This window comes from Cyanistes caeruleus, chromosome 11 (assembly GCF_971803275.1).
Source record: "Cyanistes caeruleus chromosome 11, bCyaCae1.hap1.1, whole genome shotgun sequence".
NCBI classification, from domain to species: Eukaryota; Metazoa; Chordata; class Aves; order Passeriformes; family Paridae; genus Cyanistes; species Cyanistes caeruleus.
In genome coordinates, this window is record NC_141711.1 from 8793578 (window position 1) to 8813524 (window position 19947).

Genomic DNA, 19947 nt, shown 5'->3' on the forward strand with positions numbered 1-19947 from the left:
TTTATTTATTTTTAAACATTTTTAAAGTTGCTTTAGCAACAACCAAAGACCTCAGATTTAGCAGATAAGAAAAAGAGACGATGCTTCACATGTGCAAGTCACACACACCATGGTTCCTGAGTCCCAGGACACAACTGAATGCAGCAAAGCAAATGAAAAGGACTTCTCTGTCTCATTAGCAACATCCTTATCAGCACAGATGCCAACATCCCACTCAGAACAAGGCAGAGGTGGTGCTTGGATGCCTTTCTCTGACAGCAGGTATCTGCTGGGGTTGCCACACTGGGAGGTGTCCCCAACCCTCCTCACCCTGTGGCACTGATGTGGCCAGTCAGCTCCTCACTGGGGGTGAGATCTCATTCACTAAACCTGTTCTTCAGGTCAGGTGTACAAAACATCTTCCCACCTCTTTGACGCTTATAAGAACAGCTCCCTTGCTACCCTACCATGGCAGGTTGTGTACTTCATTTCCTGGCATAAACTTTTCAAAGGGACAAATCTTCTCTCTAGCCCTTTGGTTAGATATGAGACCAGGGCGCTCACACAGGACTTTGGAAAACACTTCCTCAACATTTCCCAGCCAGCAGTGAGGTTTCAATGGGCTGTGCCCCAAAACTCCTGACACTGATCACACACCTCCTTCCATGCACAGATAGCAATGGTAGTTGTTCATTGTGACAGTTCCTCTTCTGTGGAAGAGAGTAAGAACCAATCACTTCTGCTCTTCAAAGATAAAAACCTTTTAGCTATGCTCAAACTGCTCCATTGCCTGGAATTTCTCGTACTGACAGTTTTCAATACCAGCTTTGCTCTTTATCCAGGTCATGCTGAGATCTCTTCTCCTGTGCACTCACTCCTGAAGTGCTCCTAGATAATTTGCTGCAGTGAAATGTCCTGACAAGGAACACTTACATTTTACTACATAATTTACTCCTCATGACTGCCTGAGAAATGGCAAGTTATGGTTTTCTTCCTCAAGCCAATAGTACCCTCAGACTGGCCCTGGCTGAACACCTCATCTCAAGAATTCCCCTTTGCCTATCCTAGGTATTTTTCCTAGAAGGTAGGAATAGGTATCTTTCCTTTTATACCTAGATCATTTTCCAAAATGATCTAAAATTGCCACAGGCTGAACAATTTTTTCATATAATGCTTTTTGATGAAAGCATTATATGAAATCTTGAATTGGCTGTGATACTGGTGAGATCCAGCCCAATGAAAATGGGCAAAAATGTAAAATTATCAGCAACGTAATAATGAGAGTGTGTTCCAACACACCACGGCAGGTGCTCTTGTGGGTTTTGTGGGTTCTTAGCGCAGCCCATGAGATCTTTGGCCATCCACAGGCACTTGGAACTGAGCTGGGTGTGCAGCTCTGGTGGGTCTCCAGCTCAGACCTCACTAACACAGGCTGACAATGACCTACTCAGGCAGCACCAGAGCCTGCCCAAATATAAACCTGCATGAACATCAGGTTGCAAAGAGATTCAAGGACGGGCTTTTTCCAATGTGTCATCCCTCACCCTCCCTTCAGGAGAGCCAGACGCACTCACTGAATTACAAACAGCAGTCAAGAAGCACAAGGCCAAGCACTTCTGACTCCAGCAGAAGGAAATGTAAGAACAAATGGAAAAATCCCACCGAGCACTTCAGAAGGATGTACTGCCTCCCAACCATTCGTGACCCTGAGTCACTGTGGGATGTGATACTGTGCAGTACAGAGCAGAAAACAGCACATCCATAGGATGCCCTGTCGCTCTGGGACTGTGATGGAGCCACATGGCATCTTTAATCTACCGGAGTGATCCTGAGCACACCTTGCACTGCCCATGAGCCACTCACTGCACTACAGCCGGCTGCTCTCATTGCCTGCTGCTCCTCGTGCCTGCTGGGCTTGGTTCAACAAGCTCAGCTTCAGGCTTGAAATTGTTAACCAAAACTACATCCGATTTCCCAAACTTTGCTTAACTCCCCATGTTAAAGCAAGCCTTGCGTAGTGTGAACCCCGCGCCTCGTTCCCTGACAGAGCAGTTTGCAGCGTGGGTCTGCAGCGGCAGCCCAGACCCATCGATGAGCCGTGGGCAGGGGGATCCTCTGCTGGATTCCCGTCCCGTCAGGCTCGTCCTGCTGTAGCCAGGGTGAGCGGGGTGTGAGGGTTGTGAGCTCCCATCTCCCCGGGCACCAGCAGGGTCACATCCAGGACCGCCGGAGGTGAGGGCGGCACATCCCCGTGTCAGGCTCCCTCCGCCCCCCGGCACAGCCCCGCATTCCAGCCCTGCACCCCAAACTGCGGGAAGGGCTGTGGGCAGCGCCTGACAGAGCCGGGGAGACCCTGAGAGCACGTCAAACCCCAGGCAAGGAGCAGCGCCAACACCAAGGGTGCTGCTCTCCACCCGGAGCAGGCTACGAAAACAATAAACCCAAATTCAAACCAGCGGGAGAAGGGCAGGGTGTCGCTTGGGTGACGGAGCTGGAGTGCAGTTTGGGACGCGGCAGCTGCCTTTAGCGGGCTCAGAAGCAGCGCCGTTTGGAAGCGCTGAGGGCTGTGGGATTTTCCTGCCTGCAGAGGTCAGCAGGAACACCCGCAGCGCCGGGCCCGGGGACAAGGTCCCCGCACAGGGCTCGCGAGCCGCGGCCCAGGCAGGGAGGCCGCAGCCGGACGGCTCCACGGAGGACGCCTGGGACGAGGTACGTGGGGGGCTGCGTTTGCACGGAGAGAAAGGAATGGCGCTTTCCTCACGCGGCCTCACGGAAGAGGAAGCTGAGGCCGAGGCGTCTCCGGCGCCCAGCCCCGCGCTCCCCGTGACGGCTCAAGGGCAGCGCCGGGTGACCCCCGCCCTGAGAGCCCACCGCGCTGCCCCCGGGCTTTCCTCCCTCCAGCAGGACACCTTGGAATAAAGGCCTGAATATCAGAAAAAGCAGGAATTAATAAGACATTTGCAGTGGTTTCCAGAGTTTGTATTTCTTAAGGTAATCTGATGTTTGGAAAGGCAGCAGACTCTTTAAGGGAAAAATATGATTTATTTCCTACTCATCACGGCTTTTGTTTTTACTAGTGTCCTGTGACTAATCTCACTAACATGAGTTAAGGGTTAATGTAAAGCTGTGCCCCAAGGACAGAGGCAGCACAGGCAGAGCCACCAGTGCCTGTGAGCCCTGGGCCAGAAAACATCAAACATTAACATGTACTTGTGGGATACTCCAGCATGAACTTCGCATAGAATACTGAGGACAGAGTGGGAAAAGAAAAAGATTTTATGTTTAGAATATGTCATAAAACCTGCAGTTTGAATTCTTTGAAGTGCCATAAATCTCCACTGTCCAATGCAATGAGGACAGGAGAGCTCCTAAATATTCATGCAACACCCTTGTGCAGGTACATCTTGGCCAACCTACCAAAACCATTCCTTGCTGTGCCAACACCTCTATCAGGCATCCACTGCCAGGTGCCAGTGCCAGAGGAGCCCTGTCCCTTTGCAGAGCAGCACAGCCTCCAGGATGGCTCTGCTGGAGACCAGCAAATACTCGCAGGGCTCAGTGCTCGGCAGTGTGAACCCCGACCTCGCCAGTGAGCGACAAACAGCCTCCTTCAGCGTGGAGAAGCTCACGGCCCTGCTGGATGGTGGCACGGAGCAGACACGGATACGGAGGGCAGTGGGTGAGTGATCCTTACAAGGCCGTGGTGGGGGCTGGCACAGGCCATGGCTATGTCCTGCTGCTCTGCTCCTCCTTTGCAGCACAGTGGGGTTTGTGATCCTGGGCATTTGCTTATCCCCCCCATCTCTTTAAAAAGTGGGAGTGTGGAGCTGGAGTCTTCTCTTCATGTAAATCAATATGACTCCTCCGCAGCCACTCCTGCTGCCTGAAGCTTTTCCTCCTCCCTGCTCCCATCCCCTGTCTCTGGCAAGACTGGTTAAACTGGAATACGAGAACTGAGGGTCGAGCATCTATGTATGAGGGAAATGCGTGCAGGGGCTGGTGCTGCTGTGCAGAAATGCGCATCACGTGTGAACCACAGCCAGCTTCCCTCCTTGGCACGTTGGGCTCATCCAGGTGGGGAATTTCTTGTGTGGGTTGGCTCAACCAGGCTGAGCTGCTCTCACTCATGATGGGTGTGCCAAAAAATGACTGTTGCTCAGAAGAGGAAAAAACCCTCTCTGTCGTCTCTGTAACTGCATCCATATTATACACTTACCAAAGGAAAACAGCAAAGCCACTGGGATCACCCTCTTCACAGTGCCACTGGAGTTCAGTATAACCTTCCACATGAATAAACTCAAGGTTTAAGGCAAAATGGACAAGGGGAGTGTTCAAACTGACACAGAAATAGTGACTCTGGGTTGTTTTGCAACAGTGCCATGGGCTGGTAACATCCCAAGCAGGACACCCAGCAGGCTCTGGCCATAATCTGCCCTCTAGCTAATGCAGCTCACCACAGCCTGGGCAAAATGCTGCTCACCACAGCCCCTACTGCCCTCAAGCAACTGGAGGCAGAGGGATCCTTGGCATCCTCTGCCAGAAGTCACCTCTCCCACTGTGACCAGGCAGGGTGCCTTACCCTGCAGGGTCACCATTTCCACTGAACACACCCCTCTCTCAGGCCCACTCAGTTCCCCTTCTGCTTCCCCAAATCCACTGCTTTTCAGAGTTAGATGTGACAGCCATGGGAACCAGAACCAGCAAAACAAAACTTGCCTGCAAGCACCCTAAAAATCACAGCATCAGTATACATGAGTCCAGTTGTGCCTGCTCTTCCCAAACATGGCTCGAGGCACTGCCTGCACTTCCCGAGCCCCAGGAGAACCAACTGTTCTGTGTTGCTTTGCAGTGGAAGTTTTCGAGTCTGACCCTGTATTTAGCAGAGAAAATCAGTATTTCCAGACCCAGAATGAGAGGTACGAAGCAGCAGTCAGGAAGGCTGTTCATCTCCAGAAAAAGATGCATGAGATGGGATGGACTGAGAACGGACCTGAATTTAAGTACATTTACAGGTGATTTTTTTTTATTTTTTTTTAATGTACAACTATTTTGTTAAAAGCTTTGTATTCCAATAACAATCAGCTTTAGCAAAGGCTGGGAAAGGCCAGCAGCTGACAGAATAGGTTTGGATAAAAATATGCAGCAGGTTTTTACTTCAGCAGCACACTTGGGAAAAGGGAAAATGGTAGTACACGACTGGGAACTTCTCGAAGAGCAGCACATGGGTACAGTGTGATAGATCACAGCAGTTCACAATCACAACATGAGATTTCTATTTCAATAACCTCCTTACTTGCAGCTCTCATACCACCCCTTAGACATTTTTAAATGTATAACCAGCATTATGGTTAGTGGTGTTGTTTCAGTTACATTACTGACTTCTAAATAAAGATTACATTTTGTGTATCAATAAACCACATTTTATTAAAGGGAAAAAAAAAAGAAAAAAGAAGAACTCACTTTAGTTTGCAGGTAGATGAGAATAAAGTATTTTCACAGTCCTTTCCTTTATAAGCTTTTTTAACACTTTGTGTGGGGTTGAACTCCACATTTCAATTGGTTGCCCCTCCTTTCCCCCTTTGTTCAGTCAGTTCCTGGCTGGCTGTTGCCCAGGGCACACTGTCTGCTTGGTGGGGTCATGTACCCAATAGGAAGGTGCAGGTTCAGAAGTGTCACTCAGAAGGGCAATGCCTGTCCCTGACACAGCACTGCTGACACTCAGAGCCACTTTTTGGCATTTCATAGACTCATAGAACAGTTTGGGTTGGAAAGGACATTTAAAGGTCATCTAGTCTAGCCTTCTGCAGTGAGCAAGGACATCTTCAACTAGATTAGGTTGCTCGGAGCCCTGTTCAACCAGCCCTGAAATGTTTGCAGGGAGGGAATATCCACCAGCTCTCTGGGCAACCTGTGCCACTGTTTCATCATGCTCATTGCAAATGAGTTCTTCATTATGTCTAGTCTAAATCTGCCTTTAGTTTAAAACCATTACCCCTTGCCCTGTGGTAATAGGCCCTGCTAAAAAGTTGTGTTCATCATATGAAAGATGATAATTTTTTATGCTAAGCTCTTCAACACTTACAGCAAGCAGAACTAAAGAAGGGGGAAATGTGCCATCAAGAGCTATTTGACCTGATCATTATATTCCCATTAAAAAGCAGCTCTCCACTGCTCCCTCAGAACAAAAATTCCACCCCTTCTCCCACCCAGGTGTGCTTTTATCAGGCCCCCTGATGCCAAAGGCTGCAGCAGGACCAGCCCTGTGTTGTCCCATTTCCAGGATTAGGAGCAGAGCTATGTGGCAGGGCAGCTCTTGCCTGATGGAACTCCAGGTGAGCACCAAGCTCTTATGACAGAATCCTGGCTCCCAGTGCCAAGCGCAGTGAATCACTCACACAATTTAAAACCCAGCTTTTCAAATTGCTGCTAAAGGAACGTTATTTCTGGCCAGGCTGCCAAGGATTCATTAAGTCATTTTCTGTTAATCAAAGCAATTTCCCTTTAACTTCTTTGTTCATATTTCCCCCCCCACACTGTTTCAGCATGATTAATTCTCTCTCAGGGCCAGTATAAAAGAAAGGTCAGAGTAATTTTTTAACAATAGAAGGTATCTATGTGAAAGGAGATGCTCTCTAGAGCACTGCAATAAAGCAATGTGCTAACAGCCACTTATTTGTACATGTACCTGTATGAGGGGATTCAACCATGTTCTGAGGAATCCCAGGAAGAGGAATATAGTCATATTCCTCATGTTTTCTTATTATTTCTCACACACAAAAAAAAAAAAAAAAAAAAAAAAAAAAAAAAAAAAAAGCTTAAATAAATTTCTCATTTGTGCCATGGAAATCACTGTACCCAAGTTCCCATGCACAGTTTCTGGAATAGTGCTTTTTAGGATGTGTGGAGATGGTAATGGCAAAGGACCTGAACAGATAATAAACCAGGGGTTACATGGGTGTACTTGAATTTTTCCACAAGAAAATGACATCTCGATTCAGGACAAGTCTCCCTGAACACCAGTATTGTTCACTGACAGCAACAGGCAGCCAACAGCAAAAAGTACAGCAACAAACCCAGCCTACCATGGTATTTCTGCTGAATGGGAAGGTTCAGGAAATCCAGGTCCCAGATGCCTACATGTGTAATTCAGTCTAATATGCCCCACAGTGAATTGCTAGGGTTTGGGGTTTTTCAAGTAGGGTGCTCTTTTGTTCTTTCTTTTTAGTTCAGCTTCAAAATTTGACTTAAATAATCAAGAAAAAAAAATCCTATGAATTAAAATAAAAATACAAAATGCTCACAGAGCCTCAGGAGCTTGGGAGCTGGGTTGTGCTTTTAGCTCAGCATCTGCTACTCAGAACAGATAATTCCTCCAAGACCAAGTGAAATGAGCAAGCACCACAAATGCAAACTCTGTTATAAAAGAAGAAACAAAAGCAGCTTGGAAGGGCACTTTTCCTGCAATGCTGTGCTGATGCTGGGTGCTGGGCAAGGTATGACAAGGCAGAAATCAAAAGGCAGCAGGTGGTATTGTCTGGTGACCACTGCAGTGCCACTGCCTCATTCATCACATGCCTGGAACTTCATCCCCTGAAAAACACCCCTTGTGCCTTCTCTGCAGGGCACTGTCAGGAGATGTCGCGTTCCTCCTTCACCGCGTCTTCATGAGAAGTATTTCAGTGCTGGGCTCTGACAAACAAATTTCCAAATGGATTCCTCTCGCCACCCAGCACAAACTTATTGGAAGCTACGCACAGACTGAACTGGGACATGGTAAGGCTGTGGGGAAAGCAGCATTTCTGTATGACACAAGCCTGCAGCCCTGATTCCAATGCGAATTTGACTCCAAATTGTCCATCCTTTACCGGGACAGGGGTCGTTGGGTTCTCATTCATGGTTCTCGTCAGAAGGGTAACCACAAAACCCTGATAATACCCACAGCCAGCTTCCAGGGATCCTTCACTCTCTCCATCCCAAGAGATAGATACATAGATACTTTTTAATTTCTTTTTTTTTAAAGGTACTTACCTTCAAGGTTTGGAAACAACAGCAGTCTTTGATACTGCTACTCAGGAGTTTATACTGAACACACCAAAGATCTCTGCCATGAAGTGGTGGCCTGGAGATAGTAAGTACCACACAAAATATTTTAGGTTTTGCCTCCTTCAGTTACTGCATCTACCCTAGTTAAGCTCTGTGTCTGAGGGCCCAGGTGCTAGCAGAAGACTTAAATAAGAGATACTCTCATGGACAAGTGAGAGAGAGGGGGTTGTCCAAGTTCAGAGGCCACAAGGGAGCCACCATCATTTGCAAAACCCCTTTTGGTTTCAGGCTGAAGAACTTCACTCAAGAAAGCTATTGCCTCTGCAGGAATAAATCTTCCCTTCTTTATAAATAATACTCAGACAAGCAAAAACTGCAGGGAGGTCATCAGCATAAAGGATTAGAGTCATCAGACAATCTCAGCATAAAGGATTCAAGTGTGAAATTCTTGGCTCCCTTCAGGAAGGTATTTAACAGAAAATAACTGGAGTCACTGCAACAGCCACAGCACTTCCCACTCTCAGCATTACATTAGCTCAAACTGTTTATTTTTTTTTCTCATATTCTGTTACAAAACCATTAATCCAAGCCTTATGGGCAGCAACAGAAGCAGAATGATGGTGTAACTTCTGAGAGCTAAGAGCAGGCTGATTTAGGTTTCCAGCACACAATTGTGCTGACCCATACCTAAGACCCAACATAATTAGTACTGACCGACCTTAACAGTGTTTGTGCTGTAACTTGTCTTAAGGGAATGGGGCTGTTTTTCTTCTCACAGTGGGAAGATCAGCAACCCACACAGTGGTCTTTGCTCAGCTGTACATCCATGGGAAGTGCTATGGCATCCATCCCTTCATCGTGCAGATACGCAGCCTTCAGGATCATTCCCTCTGCCCAGGTAAATAACCCCAGACACTGCAGCATTAGGTGCTCTGCCTATTTTGCCCTTAAATGTTTTCTAAAATGTTGGGCCCAGGGAGAGTTATAATTGCCAAAACCAAGTCAAGAGAGTTACCAAGGTGTAGTTATCATTAACCCCAACTATCTGAAGGGAAATTTAACATATCCTCAGCCCTAGCAAGACCAAGCCCTTATCATAACCAGAAGCCTGGGCTGCTCTGAGCACCTCAGTTCTGATCCCAGCCAGCACAGATCCATGTCAATGGATCATGGAAACAATCTACTACAAGTCATTCAAATGCCTGTTTCACCCCTTGGGCAAGATCACCCATGCTGGGGAACAAGCAGAGTTGACCATGCCCTTCATTTAATGTCCCCATCCTGACACAAAAAGGGGAGCAAAAAGTTCAAGTGGAAGTAAGTAGGCTGTGTTTTCTCCTTCTGCAGGCATAACTGCAGGAGACATCGGTCCCAAAATGAATTTTGAGCACATTGACAATGGCTACCTCCTGCTGAAGAATGTGCGCATCCCCAGGGAGAACATGCTGAGCAAGTTTTGTGAGGTATGTGTGGACTCACATCACAAGCTTGCTGCCAGACTCTCATTCCACAGCCAGAGAGACAACAGGGACCTGTCTAAATTTGGGACAAAAATCTTCCTTTGAGTGTCAGCAAGTCTCTGAGGTTTTATCAAGGGCAGAAGGTACCTGAATCCTAAATGAAAGTGTCAAGAATTCCACGGTCAGAAACTGGGGATCATGGGGCAGGCAGAACCTACCCTGACAGAAGCAGTAAGAGTTTCTCTTCAAATGGATATCTTTCATCCATCATACATAAAAGCAATGTTTGCTTTCAGTGAAGGATTTTTATGTCCATTTTATTCCATGCATAGTGATTACACAACCATAATAGTACTGAATAAGGCAGCATCTGACAGCCTCTCTCTACTCTAGGTTCAACCAGATGGCACCTATGTAAGACAGGGGTCACAGAAGATTAATTATTTCACAATGACGACAGTGCGCATTTCGCTCATTTCAGACGAGGTTCTGACCCCCCTCATGAAGGCTTGCACCATCGCCATCCGATACTCGGTGGTTCGCCGGCAGTCCAAGTTAAAGCCTGGGTAATGCCATGCATCCCAGTGGGAAGGGAACTGTACACTGTGTTCTCCCATGCCAGTTTGTATTTCTTCTCTTCATCTTATCTTTCAGCCCATCACTGGCTGATTTCCTGGCCCAGACAGGGCATGATAAACATGCTTGCCCATTATTTACATTAACGAGCTTCAGTCAAAGTACAAAAGAATGTTTACTTTGAATAGGTCAGTGGCTCACACAAGCAACCTATTATTTTATAACTGGCCTTCCCCTGTAATCCCATAACTGAACAGAATCCAGACAAATTTCAGCAAAGTTGCTGAATTCTTATTCCATAGTGTTCTACTAGCAGATGCAACATTAAAATACCTTTCAACATCCAGAAATCCAATATCCCCACCTTAAGTATTGAATTATATTCAGAGTTGAATCCCCATTATTTTTAAAGAGGTATGTTAATTTGAGTGGATTACAAAGATTTCCATTTAAATCACCTTTCAAAAAAGAAAAAGACTGTGTTCAAACACAAACCAAACAGAAGAGCACAGCAGCTGAACTATTGTAATAACCAATTCCATTGATTTAATCCCTAAATGTACCAACCACAGCAGAAGTGATAAAGAACATCCAAAAACAGCTCAGAAAACTTTAAATAATTCAGACTCAAATATTTTCAGAGAAACATTTCTATGCTAGGGGCTACAAAGTTTCCATTTAAAAAGCCAAAGATTATCAGGGTGCAATGCAACTGCCTTTCCTGGAACACCTAACAACTTGCTATCCTTGAAGACCTCATTCTCATCCTTTCCTGTAGGCCTTGTTCCCCTCTGTACTGACTGACCACATAGAGCCTTTTCTACACTGTTAGGCTTTTTTGGATTTGTTTCTCTAATAGCTTAGCAACCTGGGCAGATTTCCTGTCTCATTGTCAGCTCGGTTTTGTTCACACACTGCTTCTTGGTAATGAAAAACGTCATTTTCATTCTGCAGCAGGTAAAGTAACAGTAGCTATGCCCATGTCCACACTTCCCCTGCTTCATCAGCTGTCTTCCAACAGGGAACAAGAAGCAAAAATCCTTGACTACCAGACTCAGCAAGAGAAACTTCTGCCCCAGCTGGCAGCAGCCTATGCCTTTCATTTCATCAATGACTACCTGCAGGAGCTATTCAACAGGGGGTACACAGAGATCCAGAGGAAGAACTTTGACATGCTGCCAGAGGTGAGCTACAGCATGATAAACTCATGCAGTACTTCTGTTCTCTAAATGTTAAAATATTTTAGTAAACTGGATGAACATTTCTTTCACAACAAAAGAACTGGAAAAAGAGGAAGCACCAAGAGGTCAAATGACGTGTCCCAGGTCTGCAACCAGTCAGCAACATCATTCGCTCTACCACCCCAAACTTTTTGTTTTAGGAACCATTGCAGAGTGAAAAGTCCTTGGAAAGCATGTCCAAAACCTCATTCCAAGTAGCTGGTGGCACAAAGTGTTATTACACAACTTCATCTACAATGCGCATGCACATACATCTGAGCCAAAACCAAAAATGTGACTTTTAGACAGAACAGAGTATTTTGCAATTGGGTGCTTGTAATGAAGACAGTCTTAACAAAGGTGGCCAAAGCCAGAACTGGCTGAGAGGAACCCAAAAATGCATAAACTGACTGCCATGTGCCCAGACAGGAGCATGTGCAGCATCCCAGAGAGACACCAAAGGCCAGGCTCAGGGAACTGGGTGCTACGACCACACAAAGGGGGATCAGACCAGAATTTCATGCCCAGATATTGCACAAAATTTTAAAAAGGAACTTATTTTGAAGATTCCACCAGTAATACTCTGCTTTCTTCTTACTCTTTTTTTAACAGCTTCATGCATTATCTTCAGGTTTTAAAGCCGTGATCACTCAGCACTGCACTGCAGGAGTGGAGATCTGTCTCCGGGCCTGTGGGGGCCATGGCTACTCCCTGCTGAGTGGACTGCCTTCCTTGTATACCAAAATACTTGCCTCTTGTATTTATGAAGGGGAAAACACCATTTTGCTCCTGCAAACTGCCAGGTAACAATTCAAATGTGTTCATCTAAAAGCCTGCCCCCTCGTTTATTCAGCCTTTACCACTTCTCCAAAACCAGTAAAACCAGCTACTCCTTTTTCACATCACCTTCTAAAAATACAGCTCAGGACATAAACTATTCATGTCTTCAGTCTAACAAGCATGGAAGTGTGTGGGAACTGGATTATCTCTTCTATTTTTGGTTTGGGGATGTATGCAGGTGCTGTTCTGCATAACCTCGTTTTCCTCTTTGCCTGGTAGCACAGCAAAGGTATTGCTGTGAAAGTTTTGTGGTTAATTTTTTAAGCTACCAATGTAACAATGGTACAATGTAACACAATATCGGTAAAGTGGTCGATTCAGAGGAAGCAAAGTTGTTGGAAACTGAAAGTGGATGAGTCATGCTCAAAGAACATTACTTTCCTCCAAACATGCAGACTGATGATTCTCAAGAACAGATGAAATACAGGATAAAGAAGCTACAGCTGCTTGAACTTTTAATAATGTATGTTTTTACTAGAAGGAGAAAACCAGGGCACTTCCCAGGGTCAGAGCCACTACAAAGCTCCGTGCTGCCATTCAGACATTTCTGCACTCATTACTGCTTTTTGGAAGATCAACAGCAAGGTCAACAGAAATGTTGTACCCTTTTAATTCCAGACCTGATCAGTCTAGCTTATAGCAAAGGTACCAAAAAACTAAGGGAGAGGGGAAACTCTCTCCAAAGGGTCTCATGTGTAATGCAACTGTGTGTTGGGGATCAAGAGGGTAAGACCAAATCACCATTAGAGCTCCAGGGCATTGATACTCAGGTTGCAAAGTTGATAGTGTAACTAATCACCACACTGCTGAGATTGCTAATAGCCACAGCAAGTTTCTGCTGAAAAAATTATCATTATGGATTGCTGTACTATTAAATAAGGCAGGCAGGCCACCCCTGAGACCCACCACAGATCAGGTTATTGTGAGTAATATGCAAAACAAAAGGTCATTACTTGTTCAAATCCATTCTGGGCCACTGATGGGACAGGTCACATCTTGCTGCTCCTCACCTGAGCCCACTTTCTTTTTTGCATGTCTGTTTGCTGTGAGACGACCATACCCTGTTCTGACTGTTACCCTCTTCCCAGGTTCCTGATTAAGTGCTTCATGGCAGCCAGTGCTGGCCAGCCTGTGCCACCATCTGTCACTTATCTGGCTGCAGTGAAACACGGGAGGTGTCCAGCCAAGAACAAGCTGGATTTTCTCAGTCCAGATATTTACACTGAGGCCTATCAACACGTGGCAGTCAGGTCAGTACAGAGGATGGGAGACAGGATTTCTCTCTGACATCAGAAATGTGTTAAGAGCTCAGCTTCTTCCTTGCTTTAAAGGGAGGTAAAATAAAATAAGTTAAACTAGGATTGGCACCATCTGTTCCTGAAAAGGAAAAGGAAGGCTACACAGGATTAACAGCCATGTCAGATGTTCAGAATGAAGCTTTCACACTCAGAAGTTTTTAAGCCATGTGCTACCAAACAACAAAATGTCAAAGAGTTGGTGGCACTATTAAAGTAAATGCCAGACCACATCACAGAGTTTCCATCTAGTAAAATCTTTACTGGACCTTGAGCAATTCTATTAGAATCTTAAAATTTCACATACCTGAGAAAGTGATGTTTATTCTCAGTTTACACCATAGCAAGAACAGAGCCTCTCATTCTGTCTGTAGCCTTTCAACTACACATTCAGCAACTCAACATAAACAAAAATGGTACCATGAGTGGTCTCAGAATTATGTACACTGTTATGGGCTGTATAGGTGTCACCTCTGAAAATCAGGTAAAAAGACAACCCTGCTGTCATTGAAAGCAGTGTAAAAACAGCCACTCTTTAAAAAGCTTCATCAATGGGAACAAGATTTGAATCCCTGTGTAGGAAAGGAGAAACATCATGTAACAGCAGTCCAGTATTCCTGTTTGTTTTGGAAACTCTCCTTACACACGTACAACCCAAGAAAAGCTCAGCTAAACCCCTGGTAAACTACCCTGGAAGCTGAGAAGGCAGAAATCCTTCAATACCAGGGTGGTCTGGGTTCTTCTCACAATTTATACCTAGATTTTGCATCATCTAAGTTCACTCATACTAAGTGTAGATAACTCCAGATGTCAGAAATACCAGTTAGCCCTTCAGTCACACATAACTCCCGAGTACAAATTCATGCATGTGGGATGCAGATACAAGATGCTTTGTGCTTTTTCAATTTTTCAGGCTCACAAGCAGCACAGCAGCAAAACTACAGGATTTAATTCAGTCTGGAGTCAAAAAGCATGATGCGTGGAACCAGTGCACAGTGCAGCTGGTGCAGGCTGCAAAGGTTAGCAAAATTTATCTGCTCATCTAATGTTTGTCTTTATGAAACAATATGCAACAGAAATGGCATGATTAGCTTAAAGCCTCAGTGCTGTTAATTGTTTCCTGTTGGCATCTAAGAGACACCACAGACTGTCACTGTGGTCTACATGGTGGAAAAGTTGTAGTAAGAAGCAATTCCTGGTCTGAAAAATTTGCTGATTGTATAGGCCAGGTAGAAAAAGACTAGGGGAAATGAAAGGGAGGAAAAATACATTCACAGCTATGCTGCCACTACTGGCAGAATCAGACCTCCCATATCCTGCAACAAAAACCCACCATCTCCAGCTAACACTCATCTTTTCATAAGAATCCAGTGCTTCTGGTGCCCAGAAGAGTCTTCCTAAAGCCACTCCACTGAAAGCTGGTGGAGTCACAGCAAAGGATGGAACATGCCTGGTATTTCTTCCATCTCCTGGAAAGATAACTGCAGGGAAAAGAGTGAAAACCAGTGATAAGTGCAATGTTAACTTCTGGAAGATAAATCATATTTATAAGAGGTGCTTTCAACTGAAGTAGCATTGGGATAGCAGCATGTGTTCCCTAAAACAAGGGTGAATTAGTACAGAATTAAGCAGAAAAGAGGGAGAAAAGCCCTAAATATTAATGAAAACTAAATCATTGATAGTTCTGTATCTCCAAAAACCAAAATTCTTTTTTTAATATGCAATTAATGCAGTTCTTCCATACAGTTATGGTGAAGGTCTTTCTTCCCTTCCCTTCATTTTGAAACAGATCCACAACTTATTTTAACATCATTAACTATTTCTGAAGAGCCTAACAAAAGCAGAGGGCTGGCTGTGGTATCATCAGTGCTGCTGCTAGACTCCTCAGAAAATGGGATTCAGGCTCACAAAGTTTCTTAAATCTTTCAGGGACAAGAAAAGTCATCCAAACCCCTTGAGGTTGCCACATAACTTTAAAATTTTGATATACTGCTGCCTTCTTGGGGCAATTCTGTATTTACTTCTTATTCCATACCTTCCCTGGAGATTCACCCACACATCTGGCATAGCAACTCTATGAACTGACACCTACCAGCTCTCAGCTGAGTGGCTCAGACACTGGGCAGACTCCACATGGGTTAATTGCTTGAGTGGCCACCCAGGGTCACTCAGCTTCCCAGGCAGGTTCTGAAGTCCACCCTGATTCCACCTCTGCTGCTTCACCGTGCCAGCAGGAAGAGCTGCAGTGCAGGTGTGACACACCTTTACACCTGCAGCTGGAAGGGAACTGTGCAGTGGGGGAGTGAACCCACACAGATCCCAGCACCACCAACCACCCACAGCAGTGTCAATGTAGCAAGAGTCACCCCACAGACAGGTGGAGTCAGCCTAATTCATCTCCTCTGCACCTCTGCTAATATTTCTGAGTTAAACACTCTACTGGTGTGTGGCCCCAAAAATACCAGTTTACTTAAAATCACAAAAGTGTGAGGTAAATTTGGTTGTTATTCTGTGACAATGGTGTTTCCAGAGCTGAAGCCTTGTAGACACTGATCCCGAAGTACCATGAGCCCAAGGTCTTCAACAGAAGTTTTCTCCTGTTGATGTACAACCAACATTCACTTACAACACAAGCACATTGGAATGTGTTTCCTTCACATAAACTCTTTGGGATATTCATCAGAACTATTTAGTTTAGCGTGATTTCTGAAGCAGTTTTATGGAGTCTACAAATACCACAGTGTTGACTGTTTACACATTCCGTTTTCTGCTGTTGCTGTAAGCCATGAATGCAAAAGGCCTGGTCACCCAGCAAACAAAGGATACAGACTGGAGAAGTGCCAGGGAAATGAAAAGGTTTTATATTCTTTGCAAGAGCATTTGAGTCACTTGGCCTACTAAAGTGTTTGAGGTGCATTCACTGTTGATTGCATTTGTTTTCCAGGCTCACTGCCACTACATTGCAGTGAAAAACTTTGCAGAAACAGTGGAAAAACTCGAGACCAAGGCTGGCATCCAGAAGATTATGAAACATCTCTGTGACCTCTTTGCACTACATGGGATCTTCTCAAATACAGGAGCCTTCTTACATGATGGATACACATCTGCAGCTCAAATGGACATGGTCACAGCATCCTACCTGGACCTCCTGGCTGTCATTCGGTGAGCTGCTTTGGCAGGACACTCACAGCTATCCAGTTTATCCCTGTGCTAGATATAAAAGGGTGCTGCTGTACCTATGGCAACATCTCCACAGTCAATTCACCTCATTCAGTTTTTATTTCCATTGCCTGGCTGCACTAGAAATTGATTGAAACATCTATTCAGAGCTTGTTTTCATGGCAGAAGAGACCCAAGTGTCCAGCTCCTCTGTAATCTCTAAAGTTCTGTAACATGAAATCTTAAATTATAAATGAAGAAGTCATGAACACTTTCTGCCATCTGCAGTAGAGTGAAAGCAGGAAAATACGTAGTCAGAGCACACTGGCAGGAGGCAGCCACAGCAACCCATCACACATTGCAAAATCTGCTTAAGCCACAGCTAATACAACCTACTCTGTTGCCATGGCTGAGCTGCAACTGGTACCCAAACAATCCTGCCTACAGCTACTTCAGATGCATCTGCTTGACACCATTTATCACCAATTCTGTGAATTCTGAGTTAAGATTTTCACTTACCGCAACACTCACAGAGGCTTCTTGACAAAGAGTTCATCTTTCACTACTCAGTGCTGTTTGTTTAGAATATACAAATTTACAGTGCAGAGGAGTTGCTACTGTATGTAAAATTCTACCTAAGCCACCTGAAGAAAAACAAGAACACACTATAAGCAAGGGCTGAACAGGGCTGAACCAAACAGCAAGGGTTTTCAGAACTGACAGCAGAATCTGAATTAAATGGTAAGTTTAACATAACATTTTCAAAGGCTAACATGTTGTCTTTGAAATTCATTGCAATTTGTGTGTTAGTCCATGCCTTGCTAACAGGACTCAAGAATTGATGTTTTAAATATTTACAGTTAGTAGAAAGGATTTAACCACTTCCTGGTCTGTAGCAAAAACCCAGCCTTTCCCAAACCCTCAGACTGCTCTCCCCGAAAAAGGAACTAGAAGATGGAAATGCCAACATTTGAGCAAACCACTTTGCATCCTGGTACCTCAACTTCCTACACCCAGGATGATGGGAGGATGAGGAAAAAGAAACCATCTCCTGCTTAGAAGATGCTGCCTGTGCTCCAGCTCTCCATGCTGTGAGACTAGCCCCTGGGCTAGATGGGCCCTTGGATGGGTTAGGGTTGTTTTGCTCTTACAGACATGAATAGAAGAGCTCAACACCTCGTGATGAGATAACAGAAATTCTGAAAGGTAGATGAAGGTTGGAGATCAGTAAAGCAACTTCACATCAATCTAGTAAGAAACTTATTCCATTTTATAAGACACATATACAGAATAAAAAAAAAAAATCGAAAGAATGAACTGGAAGAGACTACTGAGAAAAAATCTGACGTGAGATTGAGTGCTGAATTGGGGATGGAGCCTGGGTGATTACAAGACCCTGCAAACATCCACTCAGCTGTGCAGACAACTCAAGGCATTAGTAGAACGTCACAGATTCACAAAATCATTAGGGCTGAAAGGGACCTCTGGAGATCATCTAGCCCAATCTCCCTGCCAAGGCAGGGTCACCTAGAGCAGCAATTCCCCCCTCCAGTAAAGAAAAGGAGGAAAACTGGCACAAGCCTTCCAGGAGAAACCTGGGAAACTGACTTCCAAGTTCATCTTTGATTTATTTTCCCATCTTGCAAAGCAGTACCCTCTCAGTAACAGGAATGTCACTCCTGTGCTCTGTAGGAAGGATGCTGTGCCACTGGTGGACGCTTTTGACTTCACGGACAAGAGCCTGAACTCTGCACTTGGCAGCTACGACGGACAGGTTTACCAGCGGCTCTACGAGTGGGCTCAGAAGTCACCCACCAACCAGGTAGGGATGAATTACAGCTGGGCAACTTCCACAGCAGCCAGGGCAGAAATTCCTTTTCTTCTAACAAAAGCAATACAGAAAAGAGATGAGCATTTAATTCTTTGTATCACTGATTTGTAATACATTGTACAGAATAAGCTAAAATAAAAGTCTGTTCACATATTATAGAACAGCACTAAATGCAGGGTGTTTTCTATACACTGATAGTTTTACTAATGCAAAACTCGGGATTTTAAATATGTCTAACCAGAAAGATTATAAGTGTTAAACAAAGCAATTTGATCCTTCAGAGTCTTTAACACCTTGCTTTCTCAGTTCATCCATACTGTGCAGTAAAGTAAAATTCTGTGTGATGTAAATATGTATTGCTCTGTTTGAAAACTCATTTGGCCTTGAGTGAGATTTTTGCTATGGTAATCAGTATTCCTTTGAAATTCCAGAGCTGAACACAAAATTTACCTTCAGCAAACATTCAAGTCCAATCATATTTTCTGAGTTTAAATAGTATGCTGTCCCCTTTGGGATGAGTGTGGTGTGCTGGTTATGAAGTACAATACATATTAGAGGGAAAATGATCTTGCACATAGTTGAAGTAGCTGTTAGTTTGTTGGTTGTTTTTAAGTAGTGCAGCTTTATGTATTTCAGAGATTGTTCTTAAAAATTATAGCCTTTCTCTTCTAAATTACCATTAATTTCCTTCCTCATTCTCTTTCTGAACAGATGAGCCCAGCCTACGAGAGGTATTTGAAGCCACTTCTGCACAACACACTATCGAAATTATGAAGACCATGTTCCAAGTGAAGGGCACACATTTCCTTCTGTTCTTTGTGCAGCAGTACATTTATGAAGCATCAGTAATGACTAATCAGAATTAATAATCAGTTGCTTATTTGCAGTTACAAGTATGAAAGATTCTCAGCCAGCAATTTGCAATTAGACAGATGCCAACAGCGCTGAGTGGTACCTGCTGCTGTGAGACAATCTAATCAGGAATGGTCCAGGTTTTCTATCCTGAAGTGTCTTGACAGCATCAAAACTCTCTCATTTGACTTTCTTACTCTCTTTCTAAAGCCACTATATGGTGATTGAGAGAAAAAAAAACATCACCACACTGTGAACCCTCTCTCAGTGTGTTGTAACTATATAGTGACTTCAGAAACCCAAAACAACCAACTTTACTGAAAAATCCATGGTGAAATAATGATCTTAGGAACAAGCTGTTCTCTTCAATCAGAAAGTATATTTGAAAGTGCATCTGTTTTGACAATTAAAATAGCTCTTGATTTGCTCAGTACTGGAATATTCCTGCCTAATGAAGATGCAGACAAAGCTGATGCCAGCTCCAGTCTGCAGAATTTACCTTCCCATTAATAGAGCTGCTCATACTGTCTTTCTATAAATCTTTAGCTCAAATAAAGTGTATTATTTGGAATACTGCTTCTCTAATTATTATACTTCATAATTATGGAAAGGGCAGGCTGATCCAGGCCAGTCATTAATTTGCTCATAAATGAAGTGTTGCAAAGAACATCTTGTGATTATAATTCAATGCC

At 44.4% G+C, this 19947-nt stretch overlaps 1 protein-coding gene and 1 long non-coding RNA gene across 6 annotated transcripts; one reads left to right on the forward strand and one right to left on the reverse strand.

Annotated features, from left to right (window-relative positions):
• The first annotated feature begins 2121 nt into the window (after nt 1-2121).
• Nucleotides 2122-19826, forward strand: ACOX2 (acyl-CoA oxidase 2). Of its 5 annotated transcripts, none has more exons than XM_023935230.2 (15): nt 2122-2970; nt 3377-3658; nt 4829-4991; nt 7601-7752; nt 8000-8107; nt 8801-8920; nt 9370-9485; nt 9876-10048; nt 11080-11242; nt 11891-12081; nt 13207-13368; nt 14327-14432; nt 16358-16575; nt 18265-18394; nt 19115-19826. In XM_023935230.2, the coding sequence occupies exons 2-15, from the start codon at nt 3499-3501 to the stop codon at nt 19175-19177; spliced, it is 2025 nt and encodes a 674-aa protein (XP_023790998.2). In that variant the 5' UTR covers nt 2122-2970; nt 3377-3498; the 3' UTR covers nt 19178-19826. The 5 variants fall into 5 exon arrangements, with proteins under 5 accessions (XP_023790998.2, XP_086701993.1, XP_086701996.1 ...); XM_086845867.1 differs by having other exon boundaries at nt 2130-2688; XM_086845870.1 differs by having other exon boundaries at nt 2490-2688; nt 3481-3658.
• On the reverse strand, nt 9779-18310 carry LOC147650978 (uncharacterized). Its single transcript, XR_015274977.1, has 2 exons — nt 17092-18310; nt 9779-14894 (listed from the first exon to the last, which is right to left on the reverse strand). It is a non-coding gene; the product is annotated as an uncharacterized LOC147650978 (long non-coding RNA).
• Nucleotides 19827-19947: the final 121 nt, after the last annotated feature.

Excerpts from the sequence above, each read along its gene's own strand:
- ACOX2 (XM_023935229.2), top strand. The coding sequence starts at position 3,358 with ATGCAACACCCTTGTGCAGGTACATCTTGGCCAACCTACCAAAACCAT. Across the intron at positions 10,049-11,079 it reads CAGTCCAAGTTAAAGCCTGG|GGAACAAGAAGCAAAAATCC; the intron begins GTAATGCCATGC and ends GTCTTCCAACAG. Across the intron at positions 11,243-11,890 it reads ACTTTGACATGCTGCCAGAG|CTTCATGCATTATCTTCAGG; the intron begins GTGAGCTACAGC and ends TTTTTTTAACAG.